The following is a 26,086-nucleotide window of genomic DNA, read 5'->3' on the forward strand; positions in this document are numbered from 1 at the left end:
TATATGTATGTATATATACGTATACACATACATATACATACATACATACATACATACATACATATATGTATGTATGTATGTATGTATATGTTTTCTTAAGTTTTCGCGGGTACTTACATGTATGGTATTCAGCTTTGTTCGGGCATTTTTCCACATCATTATAGTTGTGCTTTTAAAGTTGTAGCAACGTTTCGGCAGAATCTCATTTGCCATCATCAGGCTTCTGTATTGTGTTCGTCTGTGAGTCAGACTTTTACAGTTGTTTCAGTTTTAAATTTGGGGCTAGCCTACTGCTGTGCCAGAATGGTTTTTTCTTCATCCTGATTGGTTGGGAGTCTTGGTCTGTGTTTATTCGTCCTGGAGTTTGCTGTGTTCTGCTTGATTGGTGTTTCTAATATCTTCTGTCTGTTTTGTGGCTTTTTTTGTCTTGATTGGCTGGCAACATTGTGTTCCTGTATTGGAGGCTTTTAGTGCAGCTTGGCTCCGAGTAAATAGACGGCTATCATTTATTAGGAAGCTAGGTTTCATCTGGGTGCCTGGTTGGGGTGTGTTTGAGCTGGAGGTATCAGGGGGGATCTGTTTGTGCCCAGGTGTTTGCCTGGCTTGTGGTGTGGAGATTTTTTTTGTTTGTGAGTGCATAAATCTGGTTGCCCGTTTCTTTCACACTTCTCTGGAGGAAATGCTAGCATCTGTTGTGAATGCCCTTAGTTGGATTCCTGCATGAAGCATACTGGCTGGGAATTCTGGGTGTTGAACTCCACATATCTTTCAGTTGCTAAGTTCAAAAAACACTAGTTCAAATGTATATCTCCATTTCTATTAATTTGTGGTAGTTCCTTCCAAGGATAAGTAGCAGTTTAATAACAATACTAACTCAGATATTCTATAGTCATTTGAATGGTAAACTCTCTCAGCCAACCCTCCTCTATATCCTCATTGAAAAACAAACCACTTTCTAATGCAACTTTGTGTTTCAATTGCTGGTTTTTACAATTGCCTTTTTAGTGTACGCTGCCCAGGGTCTCAAATCATTATGTGATGTATAAATAAGTAAATAAAATGTATGAACTGGTCAAAGCTAGACACAACTTTTGATTGGAAAAATCCAACCAATCTCAATAGTATGAGATCATAAAACATTATTTATTCTGGCACATTACCAAGAGCTATCTGACTGCAATTAAGTTTTTTTTTCTAGTTCTTTTTAAGGTAATTTGGAGACCCAATTTAGTATCAGAGGAGATTCTTTTGAAATATATGCAAAGAGAAATTATCTTTGTAATGGAGAATTCTGCAATTAAATTATTTTTAACTGAAGAATTTCTTTACTGCCTAGTTCAAATGTAATTCTCTCCTACTCTGTGATTAATTTGTTTATATACCATGGCTAAATCATCCTTTATTTAGAATCTTTAAACATTAACCAGTCTGTCTTATTACTGACACAGTTCAAGCATTTTTTCCTTGATAAGTTGATGGATGTTTCTTTTTTTGTAGATTGAGCATCTTTTCGGTAGATGAAATAAATTTACAACATGTACTTCTAATTATTTCACAAGCAATTCATGATATCACTTTAACAAATGTTCACAAATAAAGACTCTGGAATCAAATATATGCTACCTACTATTGCTTAGACCCATTAATTACCTTTATACAGTTCCAAGCTACTTCTCTCTATCAAACATCAAGCTACATAAAAATGCAGGATGGATAACCAAGATTTCATTAGAAATTCTTCAGCTTGTTTTGGTTTCCTATTACCTGAATCACTTCAACACTTACACTGAATCCAAGGATGCTTTCAGTTTACTATTCCTTTTTCGATATACCTTTGTGTTGGAAGACTTCTATAATTCTGCATATTCAAAATTAGTGTCATTCTACACTTTAACATTAGGCATGTTAGAACGGAAAAGTGTTGGTTTCCAAGGGTCCAGATATTCAGTTTTTCTACAAAGTTTGATTTCCAGAGATAGATAAACACAGACAGCTGAGAATCTACTGCTCATCTATTTTTGAGACATCTTGATATATCAAAGTCTCAATGTTATTTATTAGGATATATAATTGTAATCCAATCAGTGCCAAGAAGTAGAAACTTTAAAAAATAAACAAATTAGTCTATTGGACCATGGGAGCAAATGTCACCTTACAAGGTTGACTTTGCTAAAGTAGATTAGATTTATATTACAATTTAACACAGCATTCACACTCTCTCAATTTAATGATAAAACTCACACTTTAAAATTACTAATCAGGAAAATTCAGTTCATCTGTGTTCAGCAGTAATTTTTACTCTACACATTTTTATTAAAAAAAAAAACACAGATAAAAATGTGTTGCTTATTCTCAGCATAAGTAAATTAAGGTTTATAATGGGTTAGTTCCCTCTACCTGAATGGGCAAACCATGTGTGTTAAAACACCCAGAGAGATGCTGACTTACCTGAATTGGAACTTGACTGGCTATCCTGGGAGTAGCTCTCATTTCCATCCGAAGTGGATTGTTGCGACGAAGCGGCGACTGTGGTTTGGCTTCTTTTTTTATTCACTTTCCGCTCCAACAGCCGCTCTTCGTCGTCATCCTCGCTTTCGCTTAAGTCATCAAAACCAAAGTATTTAATTTTGTAATTGGAGCTCCCAGAGGTTCTGGACCCGCCTTCGCCACCCCCGCCTTCGTCGTTGTCGTCAAAGCCAAAAAATTCTAACTTGACGTCCTTCTTGGATTTGGTATTGCTAGGTCGGAATCGAGTGGTCGTCTTGGCCGTAGCGATGTCGGCTTTCTTCCGCAGACGGCCTGCTTCCCCCAGGTCAGTGGGCGTGGGCGTGGCGAATTCATCCATGCGGTCCATGGTGTCTTGTATGGTGACGTTGCAAACCGACAAGCAGGATGGATGGAGAACAGTGTAGTCTCTAGTCCTTCCGGTGCCTTTAAAACTGGTCCCACTACTTAGAGCAACCTTTCTCACTGGGTTCACACCATCTGCATTTGAATCACTGTTTGCTTTGGCTAGAGGTTGAAGAGTGCCATCCAGCAGCTTATCAAAATTTGACATTCCCTGCAATTTCGTTTTGCTTGATCTACAGTATGTCCGACAGTTACTCGGCCTGAGAACAGTTTGCATCAGTTCTTCGTTAATGGCTTCCTTTGGGCTCTCCATTTCTTCCTCCTTGACGAGCTCTTCGTCCTTGTGTTTTAACTCTGAAATCGGTTCATCATCAAATCCTAACATATATTCTTCTCTTTGGGCATCCTCGTTCTCATCTTCCCAATCATATAAGCCAGTTATTAGTGATCCTTTAGCATGGGATATGTCTGAGGGAGAGTCTCTGTTGGCAATGTGGCAATCCCAAGAGTCATGCGATTCCTTGATTTCAATGTTGTATCCAGAAATTTCTGCTATTTGAGCGTTCACACTATTGTCTTCGGCATTCTTGTACAGGAAATGGCTGTTCTCGTTGTCCTCGGGATAACTCAGGGCAGTATCTAGAAAATAAAAACCAGTGAAAGAAATATATACCTGACACTTCAAATCGAAGTGAGGTTAACAGCATTTTTCATCAACAGATTATAAAAGCAGATGTTTTTCTAAATAACACTTCCGCTGTTTTGGCATGTTTGACTTAAATACTAAGCATCTTGTTTACAGCGTTCTCCATAAACAAGCTAATGACTGAAGGAAACAGTTGCATCGAAAAAGAAAAACACTTCTGCCCAAGCAAGAGGGAAATTTCGAGAAAAATGCCTCAATAAAATGACATTTTCTAACCATTATGAATGAGAGCCAGCAAAGGCTCATGTTGCACTGGGAAGAGAGGCCAGTCAATCACCCTTACGCAGCTCAGCGCACCACGCAGAATAGTGTTTGTGGGAGATTGAGACACTGCTCTTAGATAATAGCAGTGTTCCAATATTTGAGGGGCTGCCACAAGGAAGAGAGTGGGTCAACCAATACTCCAAAGTACCTGAAGGCAGGACAAGAAGCAACGGATGGAAACTCATCAAGGAAAGAAGCAACCTGGAATTAAGGAGCAAATTCCCAACAGTGAGAACAATTAACCAGTGATAGAGTTTGGCTTCAGAAATTGTGAGTCATCACTGGAGGCCTTTAAGAAGAGACTGGACAACGATTTCTCCAGAATGGTATAGGATCTCCTGCTTGAGCAGAGGTTGGACTAAAAGACCTCTCAAAGTCCTTTCCAACTCTGTTATTCTGTTATATATAAATACATACCACATAAAAGTACTGCTATTAACAATGCAAATTTGTCAGCCATTTTACATCTTACTGAAAGCAGTACAGGTTGCTTTCTAGACTCACGACTATAATTGAGCCTGGAATTATAGCCGTAAGTTGTGGTGGTCGTTAAGCAGGTCACCATGGGACTGTAACTGATTTTAAAACCTTTTTACAACCTAAGTGTAAAAAATCCAAGTCACCCAGCCAGCTTTCATGCATGACGGCACCAGAATTCACAATTTCAATCTTTGTAGCCTGGTATCTTAACTACCAGGACCAAACTGGCTCTCATATATTGTGATATATTGGAATCTAAGAGCTATTTTATCCATTCTCTTATTTCTAAGATTAACGACAGGTAGTCGACTTACAAAAGTTTGCTTAATGACCAAAGTTATATCACCGAAAAAGGTGCTTGGCAACCGACTCATATTTATGATGGTTGCGGGGTCCAGGGGTCATGTGATCAGCTATTGTGACCTTCGAAGTCAACCGGGAAACCAGTTTCACTTGCTAATTCACTTAACAACTGTGGTAAGAAAAGTTGTAAAATGGGGCAAAACTCACTTAGCAACATAAATGTTGGACTCAATCGTGGTCATAAGTTGAGGAGTACCTGTACTGTACAGCTAAAACAGTTCTCAGGGTGATGCACCACAAAACCACAACTTATTGGAGGTGACACATTGGGAACTACTTGGAATCAGAAGGGAGGGAGGGAGGGAGGGGGAAGGGAAACTCTTGTATGAGCAGAAATGCCTTCGATTCATATACATATACACCAAATATAAGTAATTGTCATTTTTTGAGTCAATAGCAGCAGACATTTTTCTTCCAAGATTTCCTTTTGAACGATAGGGAAATGAAGAATGTTATATGTGAGTCATTTCAAGAGTGGGTTAAAAAAAAAAAAAAAACCAGAAGCAACCGTACGTGTATAAATATTAGCTCTGAAATCATTGGCAAATTAGAATTTCTATTCTATTCAAAAGAAGGAGTAAAATAGAGACTCACGAATGGAGCAAGCACAGGTATTTATATATTGCCGGCACTTTATTTCTCCAAAAAATTGTTTTCTCTTAGGGCTGCATAGGACCTCTATGGCTTTGCAGTGCTCAGGAGCATGTACAGTATTGTTGTGCTTGCCAACAACTAGTCAGCAAACCCATTTTTACCTGACATTATTGCTATAATCACAGAAGGCCTCCCTATGATGTCGGATAAAGAGGCAACTGCTTTAAAGAGTTACCAAGAGGCACTGTGTGTGTGTGTGCCCGGACTCCTAAAGACAAAATGCTACACATCCCTATTTAACATTGCATTTCTCATGTCCTATTTCTGATGATATGTAGGTTTCGAGAAAAAAGTTTTTAACTATTGAACCATTTGCTGAAAGGATCACTAAAAAGCAGCTAGCAGAAAAAGGCTAAAATTCTAACTTTTTATTTAAGGAAGATGACTTCCCCAAAACCTCCTTTTTAAAGCCCTTTTGAAACAAATATGATTAATACAACCTCAATATTTTTTATATGACCTCAATGGAGCCTGCTTATAAGTGGGTACAACTGTGAGCTAAACAACTTATCTAAACTCATGGATTTGCCTAAAATTTATGCTATTTCAAATATCCACCCTATAAGGTCTTCCCATAAATGGCACTCATGGGGGATAGTTTGATTTGCAGGTTCTTAAGCACTCAAGCCAAACATTCCTTGTAGAATCTACAGCAGGGGTGTCAAACTCAAGGCCCACGGGCCGCATCCAAAGGATTGACCTGTGGTGCCTCTGCCAGCAAAAACAGAGCTTGGGGGGGGGCACATGAGGGACCTCCTCTACCACCAGGCTCCATTTTCACTAACAGAGGGTTAGCAAAACAAACTAAAAACAAAAGGAGAAATGTCTCCCCTTTTGCATTTGAGCAAAAGAAGAAAAAGAAGGGAAGAAGGGAAGAGAGCAAGGAAGGAAAAATAAAGAAAGAGGGGAAGGAAGAAAGGAAGAATGGGGAGGGAGGGGAGATTATAATGAGAGTGAGGGAGGGCCCGAGGGAAGTCCTGCCTTAGCCACAGGTGCCCCCTCCCACACAAGTGAAGAGGAACTGGCCCCCTCCCAGGTCAAACACAACCCTGACGCGGCCCACAATGAAATTGAGTTTGACAACCCTGATCTACATGTTCTAGCAAGGGACAAAGATAAGTGTTGATTGCTCCCCTTTCGTGCTTCTTAACTTGGTGTGCCATGTATATCATTTCACTTCAGCTGAGCCTGGAGGACCAAGCTTGACAATAATGTAAGGCTGGAATCCTGAATCACGATTCCTATAGAAGTCAATCTTAAGCATGCACAAGCAGACCTGAAAGCAATACTCTGGGTTAGGGGTCTCCAACCTTGGCAACTTTAAGACTTGTGGCCTTCAACTCCCAGAGTTGAAGGCCACAAGTCTTAAAGTTGCCAAGGTTGGAGACCCCTGCTCTGGGTCATATGTAGCAATAGCATATTCAGAGTAATGGCAGCTGTATTTTTATTTCCAGTTCCTTTTCTAGTGATCCTCACCATGCAATTTCTTTTTAAAAAAAACAGCCATACAATAGAACAATCTTTTCACTAAGTTGTCCACTACTGCTCTACATTAGTCTTTTCCTGGTGGTGAACCACTACCAATGTTCATCCAAACATCTAGTTTGGACTGGGTTTTGCCCCAACAGTTATGACTTCCTATTTGCTTATATCTATCATTCATTCATTCATTCATTCATTCATACACACACACACACACACACAATACATACAATATCTATAGCTGCCCATCTCAGTCAATGATTCTGGATGGCTTACAATTCAAAAAAACATGTTACAGTTAAAATACTAGAAATGTTTTACAGTATTAGCTGCATTCACCATTGTAACCTCAATTTTCCAAGTCTGAAAATTCCTGCTGAAGTTCTTAATTCCGTTTGGGTGTGAGAGACTGGCTGTGAGGAGGGAGGAAAGGGCTTAACTATAACAAATTATTTGACATCTTTTGCAAACTTGGTTACTTCTCTTCTCATTTATAATTCCAGATCACTTATGAGAAGGTAGAAATATTAGGCCCAGTTTCCTAACATTTATCTTGTTTCACTCCATATTTGGAAGAAACGAAAGACAATTTCACCATTACAACTACCTTATTTATGACAGTGTGGTGCTGCACTGATAGACTAACGTTTGTATCAGAAGAGAAACATGAAGTAAACACCACCCGAAATATAACTCAAGAATACGTGCACCAAAGTACTATCAAAAAAGACAGAAGGTGTGATAAAACTCATTTTGATGCTTTTGAACATTAGATATCTCCAGACAGAGCAGAAAACCTGGACTCTATGATTTTTTTTTAAAGAGTATCTGCCATGGATAGATAAAATATATCTGGCAACAGCGGCCATCAGTATAGGACAGTATTGCAATATTATAACAGCTGCATAATTTGCATGGTAAAAAGACTGTGGCAGGTAGCAGAATTTGCACATCACCCTAAACCACAGTTTAGCGCAACTTAGATAAGCCACAAATCTCCTATTTTCCATTTCTTCAGTACTTTTTACTTTTCTGATTAAATTACAGGTCGTTATTTTGTTAGATGTTAGCTATGGTTAAACTTAAAAAGTTTTAATAATTTTTCAACTTGTTTAGATTAACATATTAACATAACAGCTAAATAACATATCCTTAATGTGTTAATCGTTTTATCAGTACAGACACTGACCATAATTTAAGCTTTTAATCTCCCAGCCACACAGGAGAGGCAGCCAAGCATTGTTCACTGTGGCTCATTTGGGTGGCAATAAACTATGGTCTAATATGACATACAGATACATACAATCCAATGCTCAAAGCAAAATGCCTTTAAATCTTACCAAAAGTACAGAAGATAAAGAAAATCCAATGAAGAAAAAATAATAATTTTTAGCACTCCAACGGAATTATGTCTACTAGCTGAAGTGCAAGGTGATGAAGACACAACTGTTTTAAATGGCTGTTTCTAGGACCCAGAAAAAAACCAAAACAATTTCTTCACTCATAGCTATCAAATACCACACCTGAACTTTGCTTAATTTTATAAATATGTGTACGTTACCATAATTTGACTACATATGCAGGCACATGCCTAGTGAATGAAGAGTTGTTATTTTACCAAGGATTTCAGGAATCCAGATGACTATTACTCTGTGGGATTTCATCTGAGTAAGTAAACACCATGTTTTTCTTTCAATTCTTGAGCAGGTGGATTTCACTAATGAATAGTATTATTACCCTATGATTTTCACCCGAAGCTTGAGTTCTATTAAAACCTTCAATTTTGTATCCTTTTTTCAAGACTCAGTATTTTCAAAAACCGGCACACATGCACACACATATTGTGTGTGTCCATACATGCATACACACACACACACACACAGAATTCTACATTAACACTTCATATGTAATTTAACAGTTGGACATTTATAGCAAGAGAACAAAACATGCCTCTTTTTCTCCCTACTTATTTCTGCATTAACTTACTTTTATTCACAGGTGATATTTACATGTTTTAGCACTTTTATTTTACTATCCTACCCCATGGGTAGAAAAGTACCCACTTTGAAGACAGAGCAGAAGGACATTACAATTACATTTCTATTCTACTTCCAATATGCACAGTTCTTTTAAGAAAATGCCTTCAATTAACACACTACTTAAGCAGAGATAGTAAGTAATTGAATTTTAACTGTTCCAAAACTGAAAAGTTGAAAGCCATTAAGTGGTAATCAGGCACACCCTATGGTTTTGCAAAGATTGCTTAAGGTTAGCAAAAGGCTTTGGATTTGTTGAAAATGTTATATAAATGCCAATAGGAGTTTTTAGCATATGAATGCAATGAAGTTTGATGATGTATTTGTAGATTGAAACTGCCTGTAAATAGAATAGGAAGTAGATTAAAGCATTGTAGAAAAGGTAGCACCTCTGGTAACTTCCTGAATTACCCCAATAATCCAAATAGGAGTCTTGGATCCAAATAGATCAGGTCTCCAAACTTGGCAACTTTAAGACTTGTGGACTTCAGCTCCCAGAATTCTCCAGCCAGCTATGCCGGCTGGAGAATTCTGGGAGTTGAAGTCCACAAGTCTTAAAGTTGCCAAGTTTGGGGACCCCTGAAATAGATCTATAGCAATATTGTTTCAAAGAAATCACCCACCCACTACACAAATCCCTGTAGGTGATGGTTCCAAAAACCAGCCCTTAATGGCTTGGATTAGCAAAGTGACTGGGAAAAGAATTAACAATGGATAGCTAAAATACCATTTGGAGGTACTGTATTATTCTATTTAAAGAAATCTTCCCTTAAGATTTTCTTCCTATGAAGAAAAAATATGCCCATTTCAGACCAATGACCTTGTAATGTTCCTCTATATAAACTAACACAAGAGACTGTGTATAACTATACAAACCTTGCTGTTCCAGGAAGTAAAAAAATGTCAGAGATGCCTATAACATTTTGTTTCTCATCCAGACCATGCCAATCCATCCATTTTAGATAGCTTTCTAGAAGTTCCTCCTCCTCCTCTTCTCCCATCCCCAGAAGCCAGCTTGGTATCATCCAGAGAAACAGAACGCTCTGGCATTCACCGGAATACTGTGTTCCCAGAGTAGTTTTCTACATCCTTTCATTTTTGAATTGTGTTCTTTCATATTATATTAGGATTAGACATTTTAACTCAAGTACCTGATCAAGTATAGCACTGGAAGCAGGAGTATTTTAAACCAATACAAGATGTGTAATGTTGGAAGATGTTGCTGATTCTGATTAGTGCTGTATGATAAGGGAAGAGATTTATGTTGAACACGTGGCCTTTTATATGAATTTTTTTAACTTGCATTCACTTAAGGATTAAAGGGATTCTGATATTGGTGCTTTCAACAATAAATTTTACGTTTGGTTATTTAGAAACAAATTAGGGAGGCTAATTTGCCAAACATTGCAAAAATTCCCACCTCCTTATGGTAAAAGTCAGAATATGGGAGGTGTCCAAAACCGTCTTCTTCCCCACCACCATTGCCAAGTACATGCCAGCTGGAGCAATTCAAATCAGAAAACAAAGCATTTGGCCAAGACAATGACTGGCAAGCTGGCTTGCCACACTGGCCCACCCGTCAACGTTGTGCACAACTGCACTACACGAGCATACCTGCAGCTAGAGGGATAGCACTGCTACTTCTGAAGTCTTCTTCTGCCGTGTTTCTGGCCAAATTCTTCTCTTTCAAGTCATGCAGGGCATTATCAAACGACACAACTTTGCTGGACAAAGTGTCTTCGCCAACCAAGGGAGGAAATTTGCTATTAGACTCAAGTATAGAAGAGAAGTCTTCTGGCTGAGAAGCTTCAAGTGACTCCAACTGAGAAGAGCCTTTTGCTTGGGACACGTTCTTGGAAGAAACTGGCAAAGATTCTTCATCGCTGTCAAATCCAAATGGATCTTCTATTGCTTCCTCTTCTACTTTGGGTTTCTTAGGGATCTCAGAAATATCTGGCTTGCTGTTGGGCCTCTTCTGGCCTAGCTTGGCCATAAAGGTAGTTTCTCCCCATTTTGTACTGAGAGTGGTCCGTTTGTTTGAAAAAACTTCATCAAATTTTGAATTGCCATTACCACCTTTCCTGCTATATGTCTTCCCAAATCTGGATGTCATTTTGACGCCTGTTTCATATTCTCTGTGGAAAGAGAGAAAAATTGCTTCAAAATACAATTTCAATTTTATTTAAAGGAACATTCACGTATTTCACATTTTAAAATGGTGAACAAAACCCCTGGCATTTTGAAGCTGCATTAAAAAATCCCTCAAGAGGTGATGAAACCACCCAAAATAAAGGCATGGTTCTTTACACGTTGCTTGCACAAAAAGAAAATGCCCAAGAGTTGAACTGAAGAAGTTTGCTTTCCCCCAAAAGTATGGCATGTGAGATCAAGAAAATATTGTAAATGGTTTTTTTGTTGACGCAAAACCATTTTTATCTATGGCTAAAAACTCTAACCACTCGCTATGTATAAATCAATATTGCAAGATGAAGAGAAGAAAACAGCTGAAGATGAGGGAACTGTTCCACATTTTAATGTCTCTTACAGGTGCAAGTTTTTTATAGTGAATATAAGCCAATGCCATCTGTCGAATTTCATCAACCCCGATACACAGATAAAGAAAACATGTCCTCCCTGGCCCCCAAACACTGTGGATATTAATAAGGAATTTGAGAATGTTACATATAATAAATGACTGGTTCTTCAACCAGCATATTTTCACAGATAAAAATGGACAACTGTTTACAGCTAGGCTTATAATATCTCAGCCTGATCCTGGAGGGCCATTCTCAGGTCCTCATAAACTAGCCTACATAATGAATGAATTCGGGCCATATAGTTAAGGTATACTTCAACTTGTAATGCAACCCCAGAGAAGTCCGTTAAGTGATAACTGTGGTAAACAAATCCTGTGAATACAGCCCATATTTGTTAATACATTTCCCCACATAAACACTCCGAGTCATCTCCAAAGTAGAGTGTATTATACTAGCCAATTGTCTAGGCAATGCAGTCATGACTGATTATTGCCAGACTATAAAGAGAATCACTTTTTTTCACCAGGGGACCATTTTTAAAAAATGGTCTGTGTATAAAACCTATCTTAAGAATACTCTGAGACTGGTATTTGACTAAAGAGCATGAACATTAACGAACTTAACCTAAAGGCATATTTACATACTTGAATGTTAACTGGATTACAGTATTTACAATACAGAAGATCCAGTTAGACCACTGGCTTTCTACCTGAAAACACGCCTACAGCTTTTCTGAACCTGAATGCTCCAGATGCATTAAAATATATCAAAACTTTCTAGATATTAAGGATTGGAGCGATCTGGAGATGTTTTGTACAAAAAAAAATGCTAACAGAACAGGTCCCAGGTGATCTGTACTCATATAAGGAACTAAATTTGGCAGATAGGAACACTGGTGGCATTCATCAACTTATTTTAGCAATAGCTGCCAAATGATTTCTCTCACCAAGGAAGTCTACTGTCAGGAGACATGGTCAAGTGTAGTATTACTGGGAAGGAAAAAAAACCCCAAGAGGGAGACAGAAGCTGCTGTAGCAGCAGCCAAGGAATCTACCTACTTCACATGGGCTATAAGATGGTGATTAACAACTGGTATTTACTTTTTTGAAACTAAAAAGCGGGGACATCTTTGAATCTTTTATCTATTCCTTCTTCCCAGTAAGCTTTGATCATACAACCCCAGTCCTGTCCCTTCGCTATATCTAATTCCCTCCAATCCTATCCTGCCCCTGACTGTGCTTCAGCTTACCGGGTCCTTCTTTCCCCCCCAAAAAGCTTCGATCACACAATCTGATCCTGTCCCTGACTGAGAGATCCAGTTTGCAGCTCCACTGGCTTTCCCTCACTGTATCTTATTCTATCATCCCCACCCTCCTGGTTTTTCACTGGCAGGAATAATTTCAAGTAACCCAAGATCTGCCAGGGCAAAACTTCAGTCAGCCTCTGCAGACTTGGCATTAAGGGAGGGTGAGAGAGAGAACACCTTATTATCTTTTCTCTCCCTACAATTAGGTCTAATTAGGCTAGGAAGTTTCACGCTCCCAAGAAGCTCAGCCAAAGCCTTAAATTAGACAAGCCTAGTCTGAAATGACTCCCCTTAACCTACCATTGGGAGAAGCCAGGAGTGCCTATAGGGATTTTCTTTCTTTCCTCTGCTTCCCTCCCTATCTTCTTTCTTTCCTTCCTCTGCTTCCCTATCTTCTTTCTTTCCTTCCCCTGCTTCCCTCCCTATCTTCCTTCCTTCCTTCCTCTGCTTCCCTCCCTATCTTCCTTCCTTGCTTCCTCTGCTTCCCTCCCAATCTTTCTTTCCTTCCTCTGCTTCCCTCCCTATCTTCTTTCTTTCCTTCCCCTGCTTCCCTCCCTATCTTCTTTCTTTCCTTCCTGCTTCCCTATCTTCCTTCCTCTGCTTCCCTATCTTCCTTCCTTCCTTCCTCTGCTTCCCTCCCAATCTTCTTTCTTTCCTTCCTCTGCTTCCCTATCTTCCTTCCTTCCTCTGCTTCCCTATCTTCCTTCCTTCCTCTGCTTCCCTCCCTATCTTCCTTCCTTCCTCTGCTTCCCTCCCTCCCTTCCTTCCTTCCTCTGCTTCCCTCCCTATCTTCTTTCTTTCCTTCCTCTACTTCCCTCCCAATCTTCCTTCCTTCCTTTGCTTCCCTCCCTATCTTCTTTCTTTCCTTCCTCTGCTTCCCTCCCTATTTTCCTTCCTTCCTTCCTTCCGCTTCTCTCTCTATCTTCTTTCCTTCCTTCCTCTGCTTCCCTATCTTCCTTCCTTCCTCTGCTTCCCTCCCTCCCTTCCTTCCTTCCTCGGCTTCCCTCCCTATCTTCTTTCTTTCCTTCCTCTACTTCCCTCCCAATCTTCCTTCCTTCCTTTGCTTCCTCCCTATCTTCTTTCTTTCCTTCCTCTGCTTCCCTCCCTATTTTCCTTCCTTCCTTCCTTCCGCTTCTCTCTCTATCTTCTTTCCTTCCTTCCTCTGCTTCCCTATCTTCCTTCCTTCCTCTGCTTCCCTCCCTCCCTTCCTTCCTTCCTCTGCTTCCCTCCCTATCTTCTTTCTTTCCTTCCTCTACTTCCCTCCCAATCTTCCTTCCTTCCTTTGCTTCCCTCCCTATCTTCTTTCTTTCCTTCCTCTGCTTCCCTCCCTATTTTCCTTCCTTCCTTCCTTCCTTCCTCTGCTTCTCTCTCTCTCTATCTTCTTTCCTGTCCTTCCTCTGCTTCCCTCCCTCCCTCCGTTTTCCTTTGTCATGGGTATCCTCGGCCAGGCATCAAACAACACCAACCACTACAACGCTGCCAAGAAAGTTGCCTTTGCACAAAGTGTTGAAATGAACCCAGAATTCATCTCGCCACATCAAAGCCCCGAAAGGCGCATCCGGGATCCCTTCTCTCCCCCACCCCCGTCTCTTTTTTCTTTTCTCGTTCTTTTTTTAAACAGGGCTGGGGGGGGAGAGAAAGGGGCGGCTAACGGGGGTCTCGACAGCCCCCCCCCTTCCCGTCCACCCCTTTTTCTCAGCTGCCCACCCCGCTCTCCCAGGGAAAGGGCTCAGATCAAGGGGCGGTCCTCCGTTCCCGATCCAGGCCGGGCCGCCTCCCCGCCGGGGGAGAACCACGGGCATGTGTGTGCGGTGGTGGTGGGGTCTTTGGGGAGAGGAGGCCACCAGGAGATCCCCGCCTGACGGGCTGATCCGGCCCGGGGCAGCCCCCACCCGGCCATTTCCGCCCCCAGCGCCTGCGTGGCTTTCCGCCGACAGACGCGCCTTCCGCCTCCATCCCCGGCGAAGCCGCGGCGTCGCCCAGTCCCGGGCAGACCGCGGCTTGATCCTCTCCCTTCAGCCCGGAGGAGGCCGGCGAGGCCTGAGGGTGCGGGGGGTGCCGTGCCGCCTTGCTTACCTCAGGAGGCCCGGGAGGAGCGGCGGGCAGGGCCTCCTCAGCCGCCGCCGGAGCCGAGCGACCCTCCGCGGCCCGCCTAGGGCGGGAGGACGCGGCGTCGCCTCCGCCGCCCCCTGCGCCGCCGCTTCCTGCGCGCCGGGGGGAGGACGACGACTACGATGGCGGCGGCGCTGCGAGCAGGGCCCTGGACCATCGCGCCGCCATTTGCCCCCGCTGCTTCCGTCACGGAGCGCCGCCCCCCGGCCCGGCCGCCGCCAATCCGCGCCAGCCTTACTCAGGCCGCCCGACGGGCCCGCGTCGCGCCTGCGCAACGCCTCGCGGCGGGGCGCGGCCGAGCCCCAACGCGCATGCCAGCCCCGGAGGCTGCTAGGAATTGTAGGCGGCGGGCGATGCCTATGCTGAGTCAGCGCCCGGGGAGGCTGGGAAAACGGCGTTGGCTGCGTTCCCTCCTCCCCGCCCGCCCCCCATCCCCACTTGGCTTCGCCGCTCGGCTTCCAGGAGTGGCCTACACCTCTAGGATTTCCTTGTGGTCTCCGATCCAAATTTAGGGAACAGAATAGGGAATAGAATAAAAAAGAGAATAGAATAGAATAAGAAATAAAATAGAATAAAGAATAGAATATAGAATAGAAAAGAATAAGAAATAGGAATAGTATAGAATAAGGAACAGAATAGGAATTAGAATAGAAATACAATAGAAATAGAATAGAATAAGAAATCCCTACTCCTTTAACCTCAAACTATCCACTATTGACCTCACCCCATTCCTAAGAGGTCTGTAAGGGGCATGCATAAGTGCCTCCCGTCCCTGTCCTATTGTCCCCATTTATTCGTACCTATTTCCTGTATTCTTATTCATGTTTATACTTATACCTATTATTTTGTAAGCGATTGACAAATCAAATAAATAAACAAAATAAATAGGAATAGAATAGGAATTAGAATGAAAAAGAATAGGAATAGAATAGGGAATAAAATAGAATAGAATAAGAAATAGAATAGAATAGAATAGAATAAGAAATAGTATAGAATAAGGAATAGAATAATATAAATAGAATAGAATAAGAAATAGGACTAGAATAAGGAATAGAATAATATAAATAGAATAGAATAGAATAAGAAATAGGAATAGAATAGGAATTAGAATAGAAAAGAATAGGAATAGAATAGAATAGGGAATAAGAAATAGAATAGAATAAGGAATAGAATAATAGAAATAGAATAGATTAAGAAATAGGAATAGAATAGAAATAGAAAAGAATAGGAGTAGAATAGAGTAGAATAGAATAGAATAGCTGGAAGAGACCTTGAAGGTCTTCTAGTCCAGCCCACTGTTCAAGCCGGATGTAGTATACTTGTTTTGCATACTCGTAATACTGCATTCCTATTGGACAGATACCACCGCCTAGCAATTGGTAGATAACAACAGTTCTGATTGGCCGCTCAAGCGGCGGGAGTTTTAAGTAAATGCCATTGGTTGCGAGCCGCGAGCAGCCGCTATAAAAGGGGCTGCCGCGGCTTTACTTTAGTTGAAGTTACTGACAGTTAAATAAAGAGCTGAACTCAACTCCGGTATCGAGTCTACTTTGTTCCGACGATAGAACACTGGCGACGAAGGTGGGATTGAAGGAACAAAGACCGTAAGCACGTGGCAACGGAAGCCGAAAATTCAACGTGATGGCCGGCAACAACTCGCCACCCGCACCGTTCAACCCAGCCGAAGAAGACTGGGAATCATATATTGACAGGTTCCTGATGTTCTTAGAAAGCAACGAACTACAAGGAATCACTGACCAGAAGAAGAGAGCCGTATTCCTGACGCACTGCGGCCCGACCATTTTTAAAATGGCGAAGACATTGGCAAAACCAAACGATGTCAAACAGATGGCATGGCCAGACCTGAACCGAATGCTGAGAAACCATTACGCGCCGGTTGTGTCCAACCTCATTCGAAGACACGAATTTTATAAACGGGATCAACGAGAAGGCGAGAGTATTGGAGATTTCATAGCAGCACTAAGGGACATTGGAGGGGCATGCGAGTTCCTCAACATGGATGAAGCCATGAGGAATCGCATAGTCCTCAGATTGAGAGACGCTACCCTGCAGAGCAAACTGCTAAATCGACCCAACATTACCGTAAATGAAGCCGTCGCTGAAGCAACCGCAGCTGAGGCAGCAAAAAAATCTGCGGCAAAAATGAAGCAAATGAATACGGCCAACAGTCCAAACCAGAGCAGAAAAAAGAAAGCGGAAAGTACCCAGAAACATACTACCGCAACCACCCACCATTAAGACATCGAGTCATCAACCGACTCTGAGGAAGAAGACGAAGAGGTAAACAGACTCCAATCAGAGTGGAACCGGCAAGAAAGAAGAGGGAGAAAGCCTGATTTTCAGTGTGCCGGATGCGGAGGGAATCACCTGCGCTCTGAGTGCCATTTTCTGGACACCATCTGCAGACACTGCGAAAAACGGGGGCACATTGCAAGGGTCTGCCGAAACAAAAAGAGCTATAGTCCGAAAAGATGAGGCAGTACCCCCAGAACTAAGGAGAAGCCAACTGGAAGTCGTTGGAGCCGGGAAAATAGAAGCCAGCGACTCAACGAGAAGGAGGAAACACATCAGACGATTATTATTGGGAATGCTAGAGCAACTGATACTAAGAAGGTTTGAATAAATGTCAAGATAGAAGGAGAGCCATGAGAAATGGAAGTAGACTCTGGCTCATACCTGTCAATGGTATCATGGAACACAATAAAAAACTTGATGCCAGACATACGATGAAAAGAACTCGAAGAGCAAAGCTTGACGATAGAAGACTACCAAGGAAACAAGATTCCAGTAGTTGGATTGGGACATTTCAAGGTAAAATTTAAGAAACACACTGAAATTCTTCCATTGGCTATCATTGACTGAGACCGCCCCAGCCTGCTTGGTTTAGAATGGTTCGCACCCCTGGGGATCGAAGTGATAGGAATCAACAGCGTCACCGTGACAGACTGGGAAAAAGACCTGATGGAGGAGTTCCATGACGTATTCGACGGGACGTTAGGCAAGTACCGTGGGACCCCTATCTCATTTAGCCTAAACCCGAACATAGCCCCCATCAGGCTAAAGGCCAGACGCGTTCCCTTTGCGTTAAGGCCAAAAGTAGCTGAACAAACTCATCACACAGGGGGTGTTAGAGCCAATCGACCATGCGAGATGGGAAACCCCAATTGTGACTCCCGTGAAACCAGATTGATCCGTGCGCATCTGTGGTGACTATAAGGCCACCCTGAACCACGCATTGCAGCAGAGCGCATACCCCGTTCCAGTAGTCCAGCACCTTTTGCACTTGTTGGGGGGAGGAAAATTTTTTGCAAAGCTCGATCTTGCGCAGGCATATCAACAGTTGCCAGTTGATTCCGAGACGGCAGAGGCACAAACTATCGTAACACATAGGGGGGCTTTTAAATGCAACAGATTACAATTCGGTGTCAGCATGGCCCCCGGCATTTTCCAAAGCCTGATGGAATGCCTCCTCCAAGGACTAAAAGGGGTGGTTCCCTATTTCAGTGATGTATTGATATCAGCCGGAAATAAAAAACAACTAAAGGACAGGCTAAGGGCAGTCTTGCAAAAGTTTAGAGAAGCAGGACTCGAAGTCAAAAAAGAAAAATGCCAACTTGCCACAAATCAGGTTGAGTTCCTAGGATATCTTATTGATGAAGCAGGAATCCACCCCACCGGAAAAAAAATACGAGCGATAAAAGAAGCAGCCAGACCCAAAAACAAAATGGATTTGCAGGCATTCTTGGGACTCATTAATTTTTATAATGTCTTTTTGCTGCAGAAGGCAACAATAGTGGAACCACTGCATAGACTACTCGATAAAAAAGCCATCTGGAAATGGGGCCGACAAGAAGAAGCTGCATTCCAAAGAATTAAGGATTTGATCACATCCAAATCTGTATTGATCCAATACAACGACACGCTACCACTAACTGTCACCTGCGACGCTTCACCATTCGGCGTAGGCGCAATACTTAGCCACACACTACCTGATGGCAGAGAGGCACCGATCGCCTTTTATTCCAAAACATTGTCCAAAGCTGAAAGAAACTACAGCCAACTGGATAGAGAAGCCTTGGCTGCTATCTCGGGGGTAAAATGTTTTCACGAATATCTTTATGGTAGGACATTTTCTTTGATTACCGACCACAAGCCACTGCTGGGAATCCTGGCAGGAGACAGGGCCACCCCCAACATCCTGTCTCCAAAGATGACAAGATGGTCAGAATTTCTTGCAGCCTACAATTACAAGCTCGTCTATCGGCCAGGAAAAGCCATACCCCACGCCGACGCATTGAGCCGCTCACCTCTATCAGACCACGACAACGACCCAGCTCCCACCACACACACCTTGCAAATTGAAACAATATCGAACTTGCCCATCACCGCATCGGACATCGCACGGGAAACCGCAAAAGATGCACTAATGGCCCGACTCCTGAACTGGGTGGGGAGGAGCTGGCTGGAAAACGACAAAAACGAGACTTTTAAACCATTCAAAAACCGGCAAACTGAGCTGTCAATTGAAAAAGGATGTATATTGTGGGGGGATAGGGTTGTTGTTCCACGAAAATTGCAAGAAGGCGTGCTGAACATGTTACATGAAGGACACCCGGGCATGGTAAAAATGAAGTCCCTGGCCAGAAGCTACGTCTGGTGGCCAGGAATAGACAAAGACATTGAAACCTGGGTCAGAATATGTAATAAATGCCAGTCGTCCAGACCTACCCCCCCTTTAGCACTGGTCCTTGACTGGGAGACACCCAGAGGCCCCTGGTCAAGGATCCACATAAACTTTGCCGGACCCACAAAGGGATATACATATTTAATCATCGTCGATGCCTACTTGAACTGGTTAGAGATCAGCATCATGAAGTCAACAACGACTGAAGCCATCACTAAACAACTAAAGAAACTCTTCGCCACTCATGGTCTACCAGATGTAGTAGTATCGGACAATGGCCCACAGTTCACAGCTTTAGCTTTTGAACAATTCCTCGCAGAACAAGGCATACGACACGCTCTGACAGCGCCAGCTCATCCGACAGCGAATGGAAGGGCGGAACGCATGGTTCGATACACGAAAGAAGCATTAGAAAAACTTGAAGGAGGCGCCATGCAAGACAAAATCAACACCATGCTCACCATTCAACATATAACGCCATGCACATCAACAAACAAGAGCCCAGCTGAACTTTGAATGGGCAGAAAATTGCGCTCATATTTGGACAGACTACACCCCACCTACAACCCCAAGAAGCCACCAGACTCCTCCAGTAAGTACCGCATGTTTATACCAGGCGACCTGGTATACGCAAAAAATCTTACTGGAGACCTGTTGTGGTTACCGGCCACGATAACACAAATCACAGGCCCCCGATCGTACCAGCTAGAGACAACCGACGGCAGAACGTGGAAAAGACACATCGACCAACTACGGTCTCGACACATCAAACGCAACACCGACACACCCCAGAACATGGAGCAAGCACATCCACAAAACCCAATAGACAATAATAATAAAACCAGAGGGGGGGGGAACCCTTAAATAATAAAGGAAAGGAAAACCCTCCATTAACAAACCACCGACCAGAAACTGAAAAGCCAAAAAGAAATAAAAACTACTTACCATTTGGCGAATTCGAAAGAAGAGAGCTGGAGGAGAACCAGGAAAGAAGCAGCCGAGCCGACGCTACCTGCCCGAGCATGCCAGAAGGGAGCGATAGCGCCCGTCCAACCAAACCAACAAAGCACAGCGGGAGTGGCATGGCTGAATCCTCCTTCCAGGAGGTTCCAGAGAGAAGAACGGGAGAGACGGTGAGCCTGTCCGAACCGACCGAGGTCAACGCAGAAACTGAACTGTGCAGGTCAACTAGGACCCACAAAAGCCCTGCCTACTTACGCGACTACGTCACGTAACGTTGGACCAAACCAAGAGGGGAGGGGTGTAGTATACTTGTTTTGCATACTCGTAATACTGCATTCCTATTGGACAGATACCACTGCCTAGCGATTGGTAGATAACAACAGTTCTGATTGGCCGCCCAAGCGGCGGGAGTTTTAAATAAACGCCATTGGTTGCGAGCCACAAGCAGCCGCTATAAAAGGGGCTGCCGCGGCTCGACTTTAGTTGAAGTTACTGACAGTTAAATAAAGAGCTGAACTCAACTCCGGTATCGAGTCTACTTTGTTCCGACGATAGAACACTGGAGAACCTATACGATTTCAGAAAAGTGGCTGTCCAGCATTAACCAAGCCCATCCTGTTTTCAGGCTTTTTTCATCACCTCAAAGTGCTACCAAGATGACACTATAATTGCTACTGCTAGCAATTCATCAAAATTTATGTAGACACCCATGTCATTTTAAAACTATAATAAGTTTAAAAAGATGAATAGCTTAAAACAATTACTGTTAAAAACAGAGAGAGAGAGTAACAAGGGGTCGGGAATGCCACAAAGCCCCTTTGACATCAGTTTTAGTTGCTGACAGGCACATCATTGTTTGCAAACAAATTTAATAAATAATTGTTTTGACCAAGGCTGGTATCAGAAAACACAGTGCTCCCTTAATCTCAGAGAAGGGGAGGGGATGGGGAGAAGAGAGGAGAGAGGACAACTGTTGTTTTTTACGCAGAACTAAACCACCTGCACGTATCCCCCAAAACAGATTAAGCAACTCTGGGGTACTTTGAAGCTCCTTGAAGGCTTGGGGCTATTTACTTTGAAGATAATATTAGGGGAAAGATGGTTAATCTCTGTGTTGGAGGAAATAGCCAGGTCTAGTTCCAAGTCGGGAGAAAGGCACTAGAGACAAAATGGAGGCTGGAGGCTGTTTGGAAAGAAGGGTCCATTTATTGATGAAGCAGAACCACCAAGCACGTGAGATTCTGGGCAGCTTAATACATGGGAGTTGAGAGTAGGGAGTATTAATACCTTATCTAGGGCTTTGCACTTGAACTTCCTGTTCCTGCGCAAGGACATGTATTCTATTGGTTGTTGTCAGGCTCCCATGGGGCCATGTACAAATCCTAGGAATTTGTCTGAGCTAAGTTTGGTTGAAGCTTGCTGGGGGTGGTGCAACTGGGATGATGCAAGGAAGGGCTTTGTGTTCTGAAAGGGTGTTGGGCAAGTCCTATTGTGGCTTAGGGCCCTTCCTACCATTGTTGGATCTTGGACCAGAGTATTTGCTTATGAATAGAGCTAGCTATCTCTTTATCTCTTAAGTGCTGACATCTGCTTGAGGGCTATTAAGAAAGGAGGGGGCTGCTTTCCAAGAGCACGTTTCTCCATTTCTCATCCAGGGAAATATAATATTCTGCCTTTTTAACATTTTTCAAAATATTTCATTCTTCTAGGAGAGGGGTGGATGCTAACTTTCTACATGTGAAAGACAAACATTAGGCTGGGAAAATCTGGATGTATCTTCTAACTAACATCTTAAAGCATAAAGTTTTATAAGTTCACAAAAAAGTAATGGCGCTTAATAGAATAATAATTAAAATAAATTTTATTAATAGAATTTAATAAAAAGACTTTTTTTAAAAGATAAAAGCCACTTGCTTACTCCAGGCTTCCATCCACCTCCAGATTGTTGCCTCAGAGATGGATACAGATCCAAATGGTATCTGGATTTCTTGAAGGACACTGGTTTCCAGTTCTTTTAGTGCAAGGGTCTTCAAACTTGGCAAGTTTAAGACTTCTGGACTTCAGCTCCCAGAATTCCTAAGCTAACACGACTGGAGGAGGAATTCTGGGAGTTGATCCACAAGTCTTAAAGCTGTCAAGTTTGAAGACACCTGTTTTAGTGTTAGATGGACCACCTTCAATCTTGACTGATGTCTCCCAGTGATCAATCAACCTTTTCAGGGAGGGATTTGGTGCATGTATTCCCATAACTCCAACATCCCTGAAGGAGGATGACTTCAGTTCATTTTTTTGACTTGACATTGTTTGAAATTTTCTGGCAGTGAGAGCAATCAACCAAGGGAACAGAAGTTGCCTTCAGAAGTTGTGGGAGCTTCATCCCTGGAGGCTTTCAAGAAGAGACTGGACTGCCATCTGTCAATGATGGTGTAGGGTCTCCTGCTTGGGCGAGGGATTAGATTAGATGACCTACAAAGTCCCTTTCAACTCTGTTATTCTGTCTGTCTGTCTCTCTGTCTCTCTGTCTCTGTCTGTCTGTCTAATCAGCTATCTGTCTCCAGGTATGTTCAAGCCCTCTGGTTGGCAAAGAGCCAGAATCCAACTCATATACAGGACTTGCGAAGTTCATTATGAACTAATTTCATCTGTGATTTTGGAATTGATTTGGCCTTGACAAATAATTAAACTCAGGGTTGACTAAAACAACCCTAGCAAAGAACCACCAAGACCACCAACGCTGACAGGGCAAGCCACTAGACTAACCTTTTTGGGACCGAGTGCTGAAACAGGACCAGCTCCTAGCTGCGTGTGCATGGGAGCGCCAGAAACACGCGCTAGCCACCTGGTCTTCCAGTTTCTAATGCACATGCATGTGTGAAGATCAGTTGCCCAGTGCCAGGGAGCTGCTCTTCCAGTTTCCAGCAATCCTGAGCGTGCGAAAACCAGCTAGCCAGCATGCAGGCACATGCCAGAACCCAGAAGAGCAATGGGTGATGGCTGGCGTGCCCGGAGAGATGGCTCTGGGTGCCACTTCTGACACACATGCCATAGGTTCACCATCATAGCACTAGACTATAAATTGAGAGTAAACTCCACTCCCTACTAGGCACTGATGATATTACCTAGTAGGGCAGTGGTGGCTAACCTTTTTGGGCTCTTGTGCCAAAAATTGTGCGTGTGCTTGCACGCTCGCACTCGCGTGCCAGAACCCAGAAGGCAATGCGCGCCCCCCCCATGCCCCCTATGCATGCGTGCACAATCCCCACTCACCCACCCATTCCACTGGCCCCTTACCTGCACTGCACCTCACAGCTGATTTTCAGCCAGTTTGAGGCCTTTTTCGGCCTCCCAGAGGCTTGAGGAAGGCTTCTGCAGGCTTTGCGGGCCAAAAACTAGCCCTGTTTCGTCACTTCCGGTATTTTCAGAAAAACAGGAAGTGATGAAACGGGACTAGTTTTCGGCCTGCAAAGCCTGCAGAGGCCAGCAGAAAATCAGCTGTGAGGCATGCGCATGCACAATGAGGTAAGTCTGCATGCAGCTCGAGTGCTGGCACAAATGGCTCTGCGTGCCACCTGTGGCACACATGCCATAGATTTGCCATCACAGTAGTAGGGTAATGAAGAAAACCAAGCTCAGAGAGCAGCAACTAAGAACCTTTACGAGGTTGACTTGTTTCCTGGTGCTCTATAACCACTATACCACACTGCCCCTTGATTCCAGTTCGCCTCAACCCCACCTAGCCTGGCAATGGGGACATTCATCAACATCTGGGGCACCACACTTTCCATAATCCTCTTCTACATTCCTCACATTTCCCTAGTGCAACCACATTGTCTTCCTGTTCTCACAAATCCCTATTTTTCTCATTTCCCCCATCTAGACAGCCCTAATCCTGTTTGGCTGTATTCCTATATCAAACAAAGTGGGAGTTATAAATGCCATTCATTCAAAGCAAGTTGCTCCTTCATGCAGATTTCTTATTTCTGTGCATTTGAATCTTCGCTCCACCCGATTAGTAAGTTACGCTGAGGGACCATTTTGTTTGAAAGCGGCTTTATCTCTCCATAAAGAAAACCAAATAAATGGACTTTGAGCTATCCGCACACTGATTAAAAGGTGGCACACTGAGAGGAGCAAGTGATGAAACGGAAATAAAGCTTGCTCACCTTTTGAGCACAAGGAGACTTCTAACAAATGCAAAAAAAAATGCAGCCTTAACAATATAGAAAAATACTTTGCATCTATGTATGTAGCGCACGTCAAATATTTAAACTGCAACCGTTTGTACATCAGACCTGGAAAATAGGTCAGAATTATTACCTCCGTAACTGTTGTTAGTGCTATACCTATGGGTCATCATATCGAGTTTATTTCTAAGCTCAGATTGGATTAAAGCAGGGGTATCAAACTCAATTTCATTGAGCGCCACATCAGGGTTGTGTTTGACCTTGGGGGCCATGGTGGGCGTGGCCAGCTTGACATCACTCAGGTCGGGAGGGGGCGCCTGTTGAGGCCCAAGCGTTGGGCTAGAGGAAACGGGCTCCTGTTTTCAGCTGGGATGGCCGCCTGCAACCCTCTGTGATGACCCAAGGCATGGCACAAAAGCAACAAAGTCACAAAAATAGGTCCCTTTAAGTCCTCCAACTTGGCCTCCAAGTTGGCCTCCAAGTCATAGGCTGCAAGAAAAAAACTCTTCCAAGAACAGTTTTTAAAGGGAAGAAATTCCGTCAAAACTCAAAGTACATATAAATTATGAATAAAAACCAACACAAACCACACTGCAGCAATTAACAAGACAGGGCAGGATAAGGGATTGAAGACATCAAAAGATAACGAAATATACACACTTGGGAGGACGCCAGAACTCAGATAAGACTTGACAAACCAGAATGATTTCACGCTTTGCTTCCAGCAACTTTGCCATGCGCAGTTTGCCGTTTTAAACAGTCTTCCCAGCTGCAGCCCATGAAGGGGATCAGGCCCCTTTCCTCCCCAATAAACCATGCAACTCACCTTGCTCCCTTCTCCATTCCTCCCTGCGTGCCTTAGGATGAAGAGGGGGTGGGCCTGGGTCTTCCTCTGAATGCCCAGCTGGCCCGTGCCCTTCCCCAGTTTCCTCCACAACTTCTGGAGTCACACTCTCACTCCCTGTCAGTTGTTCCACCTCTCCCTCGGAATCAGATTCCAACAGGGGCATGACACCCTCTGCCAGTGAAAATGGAGCTGGTGGGGGGCACGTTTTCGCTAGCAAAGCACCCCCACGGGCCAGATCTGGGCCCCAGGCCTTGAGTTTGACAACCCTGGATTAGAGGCTACGAAGCCAAGCCAACTCAAGGCACAGAGCATTCTCACTGCAACCCTTCTTGACTGTTCTGTACGATCCATTAACATACTTGTAACACCGCGCTGTGATTGGTCAAAGCGCACGGCGACCTGATTGGCCGAGCGAGCTGCACGGATTGGCCCGCCGCAAATCCCCGCGATTGGTGGAAACTAATCGTGGGCGATTCAAAGCGGTGCCATTGGCCGTGGCTGCCGCGGCCAGAGAATAAAAGCCACCGCGAATCTCCTAGAGCCGAGCCGATCTCGGGACTTAATAAAGAGTTGAACTAAGTCACTGGCTCCCGAGTC

General features: G+C 43.4%; 1 protein-coding gene and 1 long non-coding RNA gene across 3 annotated transcripts in view; one reads left to right on the plus strand and one right to left on the minus strand.

Moving 5' to 3' along the window:
* WAPL (WAPL cohesin release factor) overlaps positions 1 to 14,978 on the minus strand; it is a 42,964-nt gene extending 27,986 nt beyond the window's left edge. For both annotated transcript variants that reach the window (XM_026674216.2, XM_087963840.1), the window contains exons 1-3: positions 14,755 to 14,978; positions 10,450 to 10,970; positions 2,449 to 3,489 (exon numbers count right to left, since the gene is read on the minus strand). In XM_026674216.2, coding sequence (XP_026530001.1) covers positions 2,449 to 3,489; positions 10,450 to 10,948 — 1,540 coding nt within the window. In that variant the 5' untranslated portion in view covers positions 10,949 to 10,970; positions 14,755 to 14,978. The remainder of the gene's footprint in view (positions 1 to 2,448; positions 3,490 to 10,449; positions 10,971 to 14,754) is intronic.
* The window catches only part of LOC148130791 (uncharacterized), a 715,147-nt gene that overhangs the window by 388,110 nt on the left and 300,951 nt on the right, over positions 1 to 26,086 (plus strand). The gene's annotated exons all lie outside the window — the stretch shown is intronic.

This window comes from Notechis scutatus, chromosome 4, assembly GCF_049901735.1.
Source record: "Notechis scutatus isolate UNSWTSFEM ecotype Mainland chromosome 4, rNotScu1.2, whole genome shotgun sequence".
In the NCBI taxonomy this organism is placed as follows: domain Eukaryota; kingdom Metazoa; phylum Chordata; class Lepidosauria; order Squamata; family Elapidae; genus Notechis; species Notechis scutatus.